At 36.0% G+C, this 15,448-nt stretch overlaps 1 protein-coding gene across 1 annotated transcript in view; it reads right to left on the minus strand.

The window, feature by feature from the left end:
- Nucleotides 1-14,505, minus strand: part of LOC149795300 (inositol polyphosphate-5-phosphatase A-like) — a 143,391-nt gene extending 128,886 nt beyond the window's left edge. Inside the window, exon 1 of the mRNA XM_089965029.1 lies at nt 14,294-14,505. Within this exon, the coding sequence (XP_089821155.1) occupies nt 14,294-14,356 (63 nt within the window). The 5' untranslated portion in view covers nt 14,357-14,505. The remainder of the gene's footprint in view (nt 1-14,293) is intronic.
- Between the last annotated feature and the right edge of the window lie 943 nt (nt 14,506-15,448).

A 15,448-nucleotide genomic window follows, 5' to 3' on the forward strand; every position in this document is an offset into this window, starting at 1 on the left:
GTGAAAACTATACACCATGCATGATAAATCCTACTGATTGCAGACAGTACATTTATTTCACCAAAGATACACATAAAAATTGTCTGCACGGCATTTTCACCCATTTTCATCAGTTGGAATTCAAAATACACACAAGAAATTTACTTCAAGCCGTATTAGTCAATAAACAGACCTGAAGAAGAAAATATTTCTAAATTATTTAGTATAAAAAAGAGTACAAAATGTATACATTTCTTTTCATGCTTTAATTACAGTGAAACAGCAATCCATGATCTAATATACCAACTATGAATGAGAGGTGAGAGTCACTGTTTATCAGGCAGACTACACAACTCAAATGCTACAACCAATTAAAACCAATGTAACAAAGGAATGTTATGACAAAGCCTTTGGAATGCATAGTAATTACAAATTTGACCAGGGAAATTAAAAAATCAAATACTATATCAAAGAATATAATAAACAAGCCCCCCCCCCCCATTCTCTCTCTCTCTCTCTCTCTATATATATATATATGTGTGTGTGTGTGTGTGTGTGTGTGTGTGTATCATCTGAAAAGCTCTATCTATGCAAGACGTATCCAACAATATTTTGACTGATTGCAAAATACACCTACACACCTGTCAGAGATTCAAAGTTATGAATATAAATGTTATTTTACATTTAACTTCATTATCTAGAAAATCAAATTATTTTAAACTCCTTATCTGACAAAACAAGTGTGGAGTATAACTTCCAGATGCCAAAGTACCTAAAGCATCGATCATAACTGCTACCTGATCCTGGCTTTGCCCTTTACCAACAATGAAGATTAATGTATTCACTGCTGTGCCCAAGTGATCACATCCATACTACTGTACTATGCATACTTTCAAACATCCAACAGAATCTCCATTTAATATTGTTGGCACTGCTATAGGAACTATAGGAACAAGTACCATCATGGCTTTGTTTCAAATGAATGCATTAAGACAGTAAAACAGGAAAGAAAAAAAGTAAACAAACAAACAAAGCTTCTATCCAAGTTTTGCAAGCAGGTTCTCCATAGTAACAACAGCCAAACAAATAAGTCTGATGGGGTAAATCCTCCTGGATTACATAGTTTATAAAATCATAAGTAAAGACATGTTTTCTCCTGGGTTATCAAAGATTTATTATATATACAGAAGTATTACCCACCAGAAATCCTTCTTAACTGTTTAATCCAACAAAAACAATGAAAATTAAAATATTAATACAAAGAACGCAAGAAGCTTCATCAAGATATGGTTGGATTAGATGTCTGAGTGAGATCCAAGATAAAATAAAACTGATATTTTGCAAGGTATGTCCAAGGAAAAGAAAATATTTTCCAAGTCCAGGTGTTTCAAATTTTCAAAAGTCAGCCCATCAGAACCAATATAATGAATGTATATATGTACATTCTACCAAAGCAGAAAATGCATCAAAATGCAACCCACTTGTTTCTGTGTATTTCTGACAAAGTGTCATAGCTGGCAGGTAAAGCTGTGACAAAACTTTTTTGAAATGCATTTATTTTCACACAGCAAACTTAATGGGTTTGGTCAATTTAATGAATTTTAATTCATTTATGGAAAGTAGATATAGTCTTGTTTGTAGATCTTCTATCAGCAACAAATGAGACCTATTAACACTAAAATGTACTTTTAGGATCATGAACGTACAATGTATCTCAGGATTTCAAGTTCAAACAGAAAAGATACTGCAACTACACAGATTTACTGCAGTAAGATTTTTATTTCATTAGTGATTCAAGAGACCACATAAATATAAGTAGCCATCTGGTGAAAACCTGAATATATTAACACTAATGCCAACCCTTCAACCTCCAAACTGATTTTTCAACTTTACCGTATCCATCTACAGTTGAAGTTTCACAATCTATCTAGTTTTACCACAGAGAAGTGATTTTTTTTTTTTAAATTAAAACTTTCTGCAGCTGATTCCACTTATTCTTATTATATCTAAAAAGTTGTCAGTTCTGTTATTTATTGACAGTGGATTTTGTAAGCACAAACAGTTGAGGCAACGGTTGCTTTCATTTCATTGATTGTTAGTAAAACTGCACTGTCAATCTGTTGTTGTTGGTCTTATGTCTCATTCTCAAATATAATCCTGGTAATATTCTATTAAGAAAGGCTAAAATTGCTTATGCTACATACATATATATAAGGACAGTATGAAAGACAACAAGTTACTGGAAAGGACTGGTGTAACAAAATGATATTTAAATTTGTTCAACAGTTGTCATTTGTGCCAATTTGCATGCCAAGGCATCTGGTCAACTGAAATCCTCCTGACCAAATTTTGCAAAGCACCAGATCTGTCCTAAGTTCAGCCCTCTACTCAGTGTCATCTGTATGAAAGTCACACAAATGCCACCCTCAGTAACCCCCCACCCCAAGCTGATGCCAAAAATGCATGACAGCATAGCAATAAATTTCCGAACCTCTGATGTGTATATAGTAAATGACCTTATTAAGTTAATGTATAACTATAAGATATAAAATATACAAAAAAAGCATTTTTGGAAATTCTAGGGGACAATAAAACCCTTCTTACACTTGTAACTGTCCAATCAAGACAGGGATATGACATTCTAGAGGACAATAAAATCCTTCTTAACTGTTTAATCAAGACAGGGATATAATATTCTGATTTAATATTTCCTCTCGAACAATTATTCTTAAACATTTATTTCCAATACTGACAGCTATAGTAGTGCTTTCTTTAACACAAACATGAATGCAGTTAAAATCAAATATTAACTGAGAACAAATTAACCCATGAAATATTAGGGGTCTACTCTAGGCCACACAACTGCAAGATTTATGCCAATATTTAACAACAGGTGTCCCTTGAGGGACTGACCCTCTACTGTCTGAAAATAAATTCCACAAATGCAAGGTTAAGACCATTTCTTTTTATTAACTACCAAATATTGAAACCATCTCTGATATTCCTGAGCAATAAATTTCAAATTAACTATTATGGCAACCTTATTTCACGTACATGTTGCACTTTCTATATGCTAATCTGACTGATGCGATTTCATTTTAAAACCATTTGTACCTAAGTTATAACATTAAATTTGCACCACTATGCTCATTTTTACACCATCACTGGTACCATGTGCTACGACTCCCTATGCAGCAATGAATTACTAAATGTATTAATTTGTTTGAAACTTATGCATAAATAATCATTACTTTAAAACTTTGATACATAACTTGCCCAAGAACTTCCTTAATTTACAAGTATCTTATGGGAAAATTATTTTCGATTTTGATTTAAGCAATAACCTTAGGAATGCATACATGGAATAAATCAAACAACACCTATATTATTGGCACCATTTTCATTTAAAAGATACTTCAATATTAAGATTTGTGGTGAAAATTCCATACTCATATGACTACTCATTCACAATGAGTACAGCAATGCCACTGGATATGAAGATTCCCCCTCAACAGATTAAATATCGCAGCTGAAAAATGTCAGTATGCAATACACAGCAGTCATTTCAAAGTAAGAATCTGACTCCTCACAACATGCCATGGAGGTATATTCACCAAAAAAGTGAAGACAAACTTTTTCCATTAAAATCACTTTTTAGTTCATGACATGAATTGTGCAACAGGCAATACACTGTACACAGTTCTGTGCATTATAAAAAAAAATGCCATATTCGATACGACTGACAATTTTTTAAGGCTATGTGTGTGTGTGTGTGATTTGGATTTTTAATGTAGCTTTAACAATTTTTCAGTCATATCGCTACAATGTCTGCAGTATGGCAGTTTATAGTGATGTCTAGCACTGGGGCATCACGCCGCAGACATGTAGATTCATGTCCCACCCAGTCACATTATCCTGACACCAGGCCGACCAGTCCTAACACTAACCTCTTAATGCTGAACGCCAAGCATGGGAGCTGTCAGTACCATTGTTGTTAGTATTTGGTATGACTCAGCTGGGGATCAAACACACATCCTCCTGTATCCATAGCAGATGCTCTAACCACTAGTCCACCTGAGCGGTCTTTCAAGCTACGTTAAAAATCCAAATCACACACACACACATACACCATACTTGATGAGGTTATTTTGAAAGTTTATGGATAAAGCTACAGATGAACATTTTCTAGCTTGTGTGTCTTTTAATTGGCTTTTAGAAATGGGGGGAGGGTTACAGTAAGATCCAATGAATTAGTAGAGTCAATAGTTTCACCAGGTACGTATGGATTTAGAATATTAGTTACAAATTAATCGGAGGCTTTCTCCTCGTCGCTAGCTACCTAGTACCAGAGTACCAGTATGTATAATACGCTGATTAATTTTCAGTTTCTGTACAAACAACAACTTTAGCACTCAGTTTGTTCTCAATGATGACATACCTGTGTCCAATAAACAGTCTCAGCATAATGGTGACACTATTTGCATGAAAATGGGGTTATATATTTTAATATTCTTTAGCAGCTGAGAGGGACCGCTCCAGTGGCCTAGTGGTAAGAGCATCCATGTTGGATGCGGGAGGTCATGGGTTCCATCCCAGGCTGAATCATACCAAAGACTTATAAAAATGGTACTAACAGCTGCCTTGCCAGGTGCTCAGCATTAAGAGGTTAGTGTTAGGACTGGTCGGCCTGGTGTCAAGATAATGTGACTGGGAGGAACATCATGCTACATGTCTGTGGCATGATGCCCCTGTGCTAGACATCACTATAAACTGCCAGACTGCAGACATCGTAGCGATATGACTGAAAAATGGTTAAAGCTATGTTAAAAATCCAAATCACACACACAGCAGCTAAGAGGTTCCTTTACTACTCAAATGAACTTCACCTCTGTGGTACAGGCTCAGGATGAGAACATCTGGTATTCTCAAGAAAGAAAGATGTGCATTGTGCAATCTACTGCATGTAGGCTGAAGTCTTCACATGTTAAGTGTCAAATCAATGATCTCGCTGTATAGCAGCCATGAAAGAATGTGAAGTGGTTCTGAACTGCAACATTCAGCAAAATAAATTCCATGTGCTAGATCTGAGCACAATCTATGAGGACCACAATTATGAAGAGTTCACAAACAAGAACTAACATCTGTCAGCAGCTTAATAGGTATGTAACACAAAAGATGTTTGAGACCTTTGTCATTTTTAAATGTATCCAAAAGGTACCACTTGATATCTTCAAATTTTTACATAAAGTCTGAAACAAATAAAGGTTTGTTCAGTGATAAAGCATGTCTGAAAACCATCTATGCCAACACAACAGGCAACAATAGTGGCATCCATGTGCAGACACAGTAGGTCATGATTGTGCAATCACTGTGCAGACACAGTAGGTCATGATTGTGCAATCAGTGTGCAGACACAGTAGGTCATGATAGTGCCATCAGTGTGCAGACACAGGTCATGATAGTGGCATCAGTGTGCAGACACAGTAGGTCATGATTGTGCCATCAGTGTGCAGACACAGTAGATCATGATAGTGCCATCAATGTGCAGACACAGTAGGTCATGATAATGGCATCAGTGTGCAGACACAGCAGGTCATGATACTGGTATCAGTGTTCAGACACAGTAAGTCATGTTATTATATGCTCATTCTTTTCCCCGTTAACTTTACATTGTCAGAATCATTCAATATTCCCCGATACTGAACGCGCACGACAATACACATATAGCATTCACGTGAATGAAGGAACTGCTTTCTATTGTAAACAAACAATGACGCAGACACCAGCACTTTTGATTTGTAAACAAATCATATACACTCGCGTAAGAGGCTCTTTACGTTGTGGTTATTTAAATTTGTTTCTGAATGAACTAAAACATGTTTTGTGGGCTGCAAAAAAACCCCAGCTGTTTTGGCACATTCCGCATTGATACAATGTTAAGGATTTAGGCTAGCTACATTATATAAAAGATGGACGATTATGTCCTTACAAATAACATACAAGTGACAAGTCATATACTCTCTTCTTTATCTTGTGATAAGAATGGCAAAATAAAATACACTTACAGTTTTACATCCTGAATTTCCTCAATATGTTTTTTCTTAATTCTGCAAATCCAAATTACATGAGCCATGTCATAGGTTTTCAATCTGGATAATAATTTCAAAAGTGTGCTGTAATTTCGATGATAAGTGCAATTGCATCCTCCTTACTGCACTCAAAATGAAATACACATTAAATTCCATAGCATCTTTTTTAAAATTGCAATTGAAAGACTTCATATTTTCCCCACGTTATGATTTCAAACATTCAATGACAGAAACAGAAACACATCTGCAGACGTAAACAAGCTTCTCCCGCGCCACTTCAATCCAATGTATTTCATGTATAATTTGCACAGATGAATCCAGTCCAAAACCACAAACTTTCATTGAATCGAAACAAAATACCAAAATATATTCACTCCAGATCAAATGGAAAAGTCGTTGCAATGCGCATTCATTCACAATATGACTGCAAATTTCAATTTTAACTAGACATGCCATTTTCTTTCGAAAGTTGTGTCGACCAAGCGACGAAGTTCAAATTTATCTGGGTGGAGCTATGTGCGCATTAATAATGATGTCATTTTCTAATGTCAAATCTGCGCTTGTGTATTTAGTTTGGAATACGGCATTCATTCATTTACGTTGTTTCTTGTAGTGTATTTTGTTTATATAATTAAACCTTAGGTAGAATAAAAAAAATGAGCATATAATAAAAAGGTTACTGCATTTGTATGGGAAAATATGAACTCGTTTTGTCGGAAGGATATACTGCACTCACAAGTTCGTGCAGTATTCATTCCGAAAACTCGTTCATATTTTCCCATACAAATGCAGTAACCTATAAATATTGGCATCAGTGTGCAGATACAGTAGGTCATGATATTGGCATCAGTGTGCAAATACAGTAGGTCATGATAGTGGCATCAGTGTGCAGACACAGTAGGTCATGATAGTGGCATCAGTGTGCAGACACAGTAGGTCATCACAGTGATATCAATGTACAGCAAAATAAATATGCCTGTGTTCTTGCTTGATTTGACAACTTAAAAGTCAAGGTCACAATCACCAAACTAAAAAAAGACTTTTTGGTTTTCTACACCATTATCTTTCAGCTTCAAAAGTCTGGTCATTTTATGCGGTCACAAACTGTATTCACTGTTTTATTCTTATTGACTTGCTGTGACCTTGACTTTGAAAATGTGCAGCAAGATTAAGGTCTGCACAGATGGACAAATCCACTTGTCTGCTGCCCAGCACATACTCCAATCTAGCTTGGGCAATCTTATGTTTGCAGGATACTTGCCCACAGACAAGTGAAACCAGAGTTTTGTCAACAATTACACTACCCACCTCTATTTTTACTAGTCACCAATGGCCACTATAAACATTATCATGCCGAGAGAAAAAACTCACACTAATGTGACCCTGGCCTCTTTTGTACATAAGATTTTATTTGCAATCTTTTCTCTTAACATCAGAACTCATATTCAATTAAATTTTCAACTTTTAACTTGAATCCAAGAAGTTACAATAGTTAATGTGGGATAACAATGCACTGAATCTGAGTCATACTATTTCCTGGTTATAGCATTCATTTTTTTTAAGGCACATCAAATGAACAACACATAAATCCTGTCCTTCATTAAATTAAATCACAGTTCATCCAAAAAAATTAAAGAGTGCATCAGTTTTCAAGAGTCTTTTGAAGGGAGTGATGTTCTACTGAGCATAAAGAATTTAGGTAAATGAATTTGAGATAAAAGTTTCTTCCTTTTAAAAGCTGAGTGTTAAAACCATTTCTGACAATCTTCAACAATAACAAGATTTTCCAATTAGCCACAACAGTGGACATACTGGATGCTAGATTGGCAATCTGTTTTTTTTTATTGCCAACTATGCACCATTAAACATCTTTTGGCTAAAACCCATATCACTATGAGCATCCATTCTGAGTAGTGGTAACAGCATGATTATCTTTATTTGTTCTGGCAGCCATATTGAATGTACAACTGGTACCATTTTTGTTTAGGACTAACTAGGTGTGTGTATGTCTGTGTGTGTGATTTGGATTTTTAACATAGCTTTTAACAATTTTTCAGTCATATCACTAAGATGTCCATAGTGTGAAAGTTTCTAGTGATGACTACCACAAGGGCATCATGCCGCAGACATACAGCATGATGTCCCACCCAGTCACGTTATCCTGACACCATGCCAACCAGTCCTAACACTAACCTGTTAATGTTGAGCGCCAAGCAAGGCAGCTGTAAGCACCATTTTTAAAAGTCTTTGATATTACTTGACCAGGGTTCAAACCCATGACCTCCTGCACCCTAGGCAGATGATCTAACCACTAAGCCACTGGAGTGGTGTGACCAACTAGGTATTACAAGAAGTCTACTGGTGAAACTCCATGTCGATATAGCCAGCTTTTTTGAAGGAGCAGAAATAATATTTTCAAGATGGAACCATGATAACCGTATCAAGGGTTAAAAAACTCTTTTGATGAAAACCTCCATGTCAAAATGACTATCTGCTGAAGAGGAGTAGCAAGATGACCACCATCAACACCATATGAAATCAGGACAAACCAGACATGGTAAGAAGTCTTCTTGTGAAAACCCATGCTGATATGACTTCATGTTCTGGATGAGTAACAATAATAATATATTCAAGATGGCTGCCATAGTGGACATCAGATGTGCACCATTTCCATTACAACAAACTCAATACAATATGTCTTCTGGTGCAAGCATAGTGTTAATATATCAAGCCATTTATTAGAAGTAATGATTCTAAGATTTTCCAGACGGCCAGCATCGGGCATAGTAGCTATACTTGAGATCAGACAAGCACCATTTTCATTTATGTCTAACCTGACATCACAACATGTCTTTCAGTATAAAAAAAACATGCTGATTGTGATCATTCATTCAGATGTAGTGATAACTTAATTTTGAAGATAGCCAGCAACCATCAAAAACTGAGCAGCACCATTTTTATTTATGACCAACCCAACAAGAAGTCTTTTAGTAAAAATTCCATGCAGAAACGGACATCTGAGGAAAAACTATAACAAGATTCTCATGATGGGCATAGAGATTGGCATTATTTTCATGTAGGACGAATTAGTCAGCATAAGAAGTCTTTCTGTCAAAACCCCATGCTGACAAGACCACCAATTGCAATATTTTATGATGTTCAATATGGCTGCTGTGGTGGCCATATTATATATCTGAATGGCAAGATTCTCATTCAGAACCAACCAGACGTTATCAGAAGTCTTCTGGTGAAAATTCCATGTAAATGTGACTTTTCGTTTAGGATGGGAAGCATTAATAAGTTTTTCAAGATGGCTGTTGTGGTGGACATATTGGCTGTCAGATCAGCACCATTTTCATTAATGATGACCTAGACTTCATAAGAAGTCTTTAGTGAAAACCCTATGATTTTCAAGATGACTGCTTTGACAGCCATATTGGGTCTCAAATTGGCACCAGGTTCATTTAGAATTAACTTTATTTAATTGTAAATGGTTGTTATTATCATTACTATTATTATTATTATTATTAAGAAAAACAAAGACAAAAACAATTCATTATAAAATAAGGTCCTTTCTGAGAAAAGGATAAGTCTATTTTTTTTAAAGATAATTACTATGCCTTTTTTAGCTTTGGGGGAAACCCTTTGGTTTAACTGTGATCATCTGAACTACATGAAAGCAGTCCTCCTAAAGGCCTGATGCACCATCCCATATGTCATATGAGACAACAAATGGAGATGGAAGCTGCAGTGCAACATTAGTTAGCATCTTAAACTCTAAACTGAAATGGTGTGGGTTTGAATCCTACCAATGTTCCTGGGCAAAGCACTTTACTCCAACTGCCATGAATTAAAATAGCAGCTAGTGTTTCTGTATTGCAAACTCCAAACCAAACCAAGCTTTTTCTAAAGTGAAGATACTGACATATTTTTATGAAAGATCTTTTGGTATGGATCACTATGTCAATGGCTTGTGTTCATGGCTCTCTGTTATTATGTATATTTAATTGTGTGCTTAACTTTAGTCCATGATTATGTTATAAATAGAATGTTTACACAGCATTTGATTTTGGAATGTTCTAGGCCCTAGCTTTGGGATTTTCTGTTGGAATGATTCACATCTAGGTCAAGTGAAAATGTACACAATCAGGTTTGAAATAAGGTTTCATCATTCCTGTTGTAAATCAGTTTGGAATCCATGCTCTGTTGTATTCTAGGCTTCGCCACTGTCGCAAATTGCAATTTTTTTTCCTTACTGGCGACAAAATATACCATCTGGCAATTGTTTTGGTGACAGCATTTTTTGTTGTTAAAAACAACCACATGAACCTTCACCAAAACAAGCCGAAGACCTCTGATCAAAGAAAGTCAGCAACAAACTTAAATCAAAGCATTGTTTCATTCTTCATAGTGATTGGAACATATTTATTGTGCCGTGAAAGTTTCTTGTTTGCACCAAAAAAGTTCATGCTTACGATCGCTACCAATGGTGGTTTAAAACCAAAATTAAAATTCTAATAGTTTGAAACAATAGATATCTGGCCATCAAGTTAAATAAAGGTGGGACATCTTACAAGAATGTTAAACTTATTAATTTGTTCATATGTTTTCATTTCCCTATGGACAGCCTCATCCCCTTGGTAGCCTCGACATCATGGTAGTTGTCTCTGGCTCACAAAATCTAGGCTAATTTAAGTACATGTACAACCATATGCTACTAGGATAACAAATATCAGAATAAGTTGTTTCACGTATTTGTTGACAATGGGATATAGATCAAACGAGGACAACTGTTTCTTATATATATATTTTAGTTGTGTTTTCTAATGGGATTTGACTGATATATGAATTTTCTGATCGAATATTCTAATTCATGGATTGTGCATATGCATGTATATTATTTAACGCGTTGTGGACTGTACTACACAAATGTAAGTTGTCAATATACGAGTGTATTTCTGACTAGATGTCTTCATTTAATCAAAATTTCCATTTTTTTCTGTGTAAATTCTAGTCAATGATGACAGGTCATCTCATGAAATTCACGTCTATGTGAAATTTCAATTAATTTTCAGCCCCCCCCCCCCACTTATCTGGTTATGTCGACAATATTACCTTGGTCTCAAGAACGTTGAGATAAACAGATAATACCAAATTATGAAAATGGTGATATTTTTTTTGAAAACTGGTGACAAAATATTGAGGCTGGCATTTTTTTTGCCGACAACTTTTTGAAAGCCAGCGCCATACCTATGCTCAGATATAATTTGGTAGCAATTATTTATTTAAAATATTCATCGGAATGCTCATTCAAAGACATTCTGGATTACATCATTGTTTTATATCAGGACATTGGAGACTACTGGAATTCATTCATAACATTCTATAGTTTTGGACTAGAGATAGGACATTTAGGATTATCTGGGATTTAGTTCATAACACTGCAAGTGTCTCTTAAATTTTCACATAGCATGTTAGAAAAATAATTTGCATGTTGATTTTACTTAAAACTGTTGGTTTTCACTTCTTTCTGTTACATATTTTAAGAACTAAAGTCATAAAGCTGTAAATCTCTGACACTGAGAGTCATGGACATCCAGGCTTCCTAAAATATGGGTCCTAATAAGAAAAATAGGGGTCCATGTATAGTCACAGAATTCTGTTTCAGAAATAGACAATCCAGTTACTGAGGGACCAGAGGATGCACAGTCATGGGAGATGAGATATATACCATATTATTTCTAAGTCTATGATGTACTTGGAAGTGGTTATTGAAAGTTCTGACATGTAAACACCTTACTGACTATCCATCAATAATAACAATAATCTTGGTCTTTTGCACCAAATTAAAAACTCACAGTCAACTAGCTTAACTAAAGCATCTGATATGCAAGTACTTACAAAGCAACTGCCAAAGGTACAACTCCATCTAAAGGGATTGGAAGAAAATGTGCCATTGTCAAAATTAGGGTGCAATAATATTTAGAACAACCTCACTTATTTCTGCAAGACAAAACCACCCTGGCTATTTATATGACTGGACAGACTGTAGGCTTCACACCTTCTCAGTAAATCCTTGTTTTTATAAATAGTTGATGTGGTTCAAATAGCAGCTACTGATATAAATTTGAGGTATAATCAACTGGATGGACCTTAGAGTGGCAAATGGGAGCAATGAAGTCAAATCTGGCAAAAATATTCACGTATAGGATAGTTTTAACATCCAGGTAGATTAAAGCAATCTTTCAATTAACCTGGGACACACTATACTGGGATTAGCCTCTGCTGCACCTAGACTCATTCTGGATGGTCATTCAAGTGAAACAGTTGCTCTGAACCCTGTAATTCTGTTGTTGTTGTTGTTGTTGTATGGTTTAACGCCATTTTTCAGCACACGATTGGCTATACATGGTGGCCAGTATTAATGGTGGAGGAAGAACTCAGAAAAGCCCGGAAAGAACCACCGACCCATGAGAAGCTACTGGCAAGCTTTCTCACATATCCACATTAGCCAAATCCGAGACTCGAACCCACGCAGACAGAGGTGAGATGGCAGTGATCCGTAACGGAGAGCGCTTTAGACCACTCGGGGCCCCTGTAATTCTGTCTAAATATACCTATATGGGAAGTAAACACTCTGTCTTGATTTCACACTATTCCAACCCACCCACCAACCCCTTTTGTTTTAAAAAACACATTTATAATCAATGTAAAAAAAAAAAAGCTGAAGACAGAAAACGGCACTATACGATCTGTAATCAATTATTGGTACTGATCTGATCAGATTGCTATCTACTGAATTCCAACAAAACAAATTTGTGCACGTGCATGACCTTTGAAAAAAATGATACAAAAATAATAAAAATACACTCAGAAGTGAATCTGACTCAGTGAATGCTCCCAGGTCCATTAATAATATAATGAATCATTTTATCCAACATTTTGCCTTAATGCAAGATATGTGCAGTGGTCATGATAAAGAAGTCATCAAACATCAGCTCATTCTCATGAAAAACAGTGTTATACTTTCCACCTTCTCCATAATTATAAAAAACGCAAAATACATCACAGATTTTCTACATGACCAATGATACAAAAGTTATTCTGATATTAACAAACCCATAAGTGTGTGTTAGTTATGAGATCTGTGGAGGACCTGTGAAAGCTCAGTTGATAGAATAATGGACTTGTAATCCAAGGGCATTTAGCTTCTATCTTGTCAGCGTGCCACGGCTAATGTTTTAAAAATGCTATTAATACTAACAATGCAAAATCAAAGTTGTGTTCCATGTAAATGTATACCTGACTAAAGAGTATGCTAATGTGGTTATGTAGGCACATTTATTAATAATAAATATTGCTGTTCTTAAATTTAATACTAATATAATTTAACCAAGGTCTTTTCAGTTCAGAATACTGAAATGATCTGCACCTTAACTGTCATCAAGAAACTTCCCAAATTATTGATCGCATTGGATTTTAATAGTGGTGGCCAAATACTAAACCAGCTCAAGAAAAGAACATGTCCATAGAGTAAGCACAAACTTTCTTCAACATGACGGCTTTTGCTGTGACATCACAACATGCAACCTTCATCCCGGTTTATACTGGAACACACCTTTACGCTGACCTCGTCCATAAATGTACATGTACTTTAACAATGAGTTTTGCCTTGTTTCTCAGGACGTGTAAAACATTGACTTTGCAGATGAATATGGTTATACGAGGACCCAAATAAAGTGCATAAATGCCATTTAATGGTTGGAGCAATCAAATCTGAAAACCGACACCCGTTACTGAAACAGGCGGTAATGGACGCATAAATAACCTGTATGACGCTTACTATAAACCTTGTACAACTTTACACCAGTATACGCTTAAAACCTTTAAGTTAAACACTGAACACTGCGAAAATTGGTTCAGACAATTTTAAGCAAAATTTGAGGTTGAGGCAGTGTGTTTTCCCAACAGATGTGTTTAAACAACCATTATGCCCACCAACACCACCCACACACGGTACTGTAATGTAAACATACAGGAAATGCAGGGGTCAACAGGGTGGTAACATAAATACCGAACAAGTTGGTTGAGAAAATTAATTTATGCAACATTTAACGAAAAACATCTATTAAAACAATCACTGGAACCTAACAGCTCAGAGCAATGTAAAGCAGATACTAAATAAAAAATTGACAAACTGCAAATATATTAATTATTGCACTCACGTCTTCGAATATGGATCCTACGTTAGCGCTGACTAGCATTAATTTCGTGTGTTCTCTCTCCATGGCGGATTTTCGTGATAAATACGAAATCCTCCGCTTGAATCTAAAAAAGGGAAGCGTAACACAAACAGTTTGCGATGCATTTAGGTGTAGAAATACTCCATTTTGCTCCTGTGCTCAGCAATTCTCTCTGACATGTTCCCTTACTTACGAGAACGCCATCTGATGGCGATCAAGGGAAGTTATTCTTGGTGTCTTAGCGGTCAAGCGTACGCCTTTTTTTAAAGTTGATTATATTTTTGCCTCATATTTTTATGGGGTTGTTTGTTTGATTTTTGGGGGTGGGCGTGTGTTTCCCCATTTTACATTTGCAATAATAACAATTACAGTGCTTCCAAGTCAGCAGACGAGGCTTGTACGAGGAGGGGGCGAGAGATGACCCAAAACTTCAAAACGGCTTCATGGAAGTAAAACGGTTTGAGTACAATCATACTTGTTTATCATTTCCGATAGATTCCTCCGCTTTTTCGTTCAGTAAAAGGTATAAAGAGTAGTTACTTCGATTACCCTACCTTTGTGGCCATGCCTAAATTCCGGAAATGAAGTAAAATGATTTTTGAAAAGTATAAAAAAATAACGAAATTTCACATACACACACACGCGCGCGCGCACACACACACACACAGTGTAAATCATCTTCATGACAAGTTAATAACTATAATTCCACTCTAACTCCATACCGTCAAATTAGTATATAGGGTCACTTTTAATGGTACGGAGCAGCAGAGAGGCTGTACAGACCGAAACTTTTTGCACAATAAACCCCTCCAGGAAACTATTCCTCGATAGAGGGCTTATTTCGACGAAATAAACCCTTCTATTCAGAATACAGGACAAAAAAAAAATGTCCCCCGAAAACTCGAAGAGTTTCCAGGGACAAACTCGTTGAGTTTGCACTGACAACTTGGGTTACTTCAATAAATCTGAAACAGTTTCCGTGGCGGGGTCGTTATTGAAAAATCCATGGGTCGGGTCCATCCCCTCTGCTGCTCTGGGAAATGAGTTTCCAAGGAAAAACATTTTTATGTTGCAAATAGTGTATCAAGTCCAATACGGTATCTTGTTCTGGGATCGTGTAAATTTATTGTCACAAAT

Source organism: Sinohyriopsis cumingii, chromosome 7, assembly GCF_028554795.1.
Source record: "Sinohyriopsis cumingii isolate HCF-2022 chromosome 7, ASM2855479v2, whole genome shotgun sequence".
Classification (NCBI taxonomy): Eukaryota; Metazoa; Mollusca; class Bivalvia; order Unionida; family Unionidae; genus Sinohyriopsis; species Sinohyriopsis cumingii.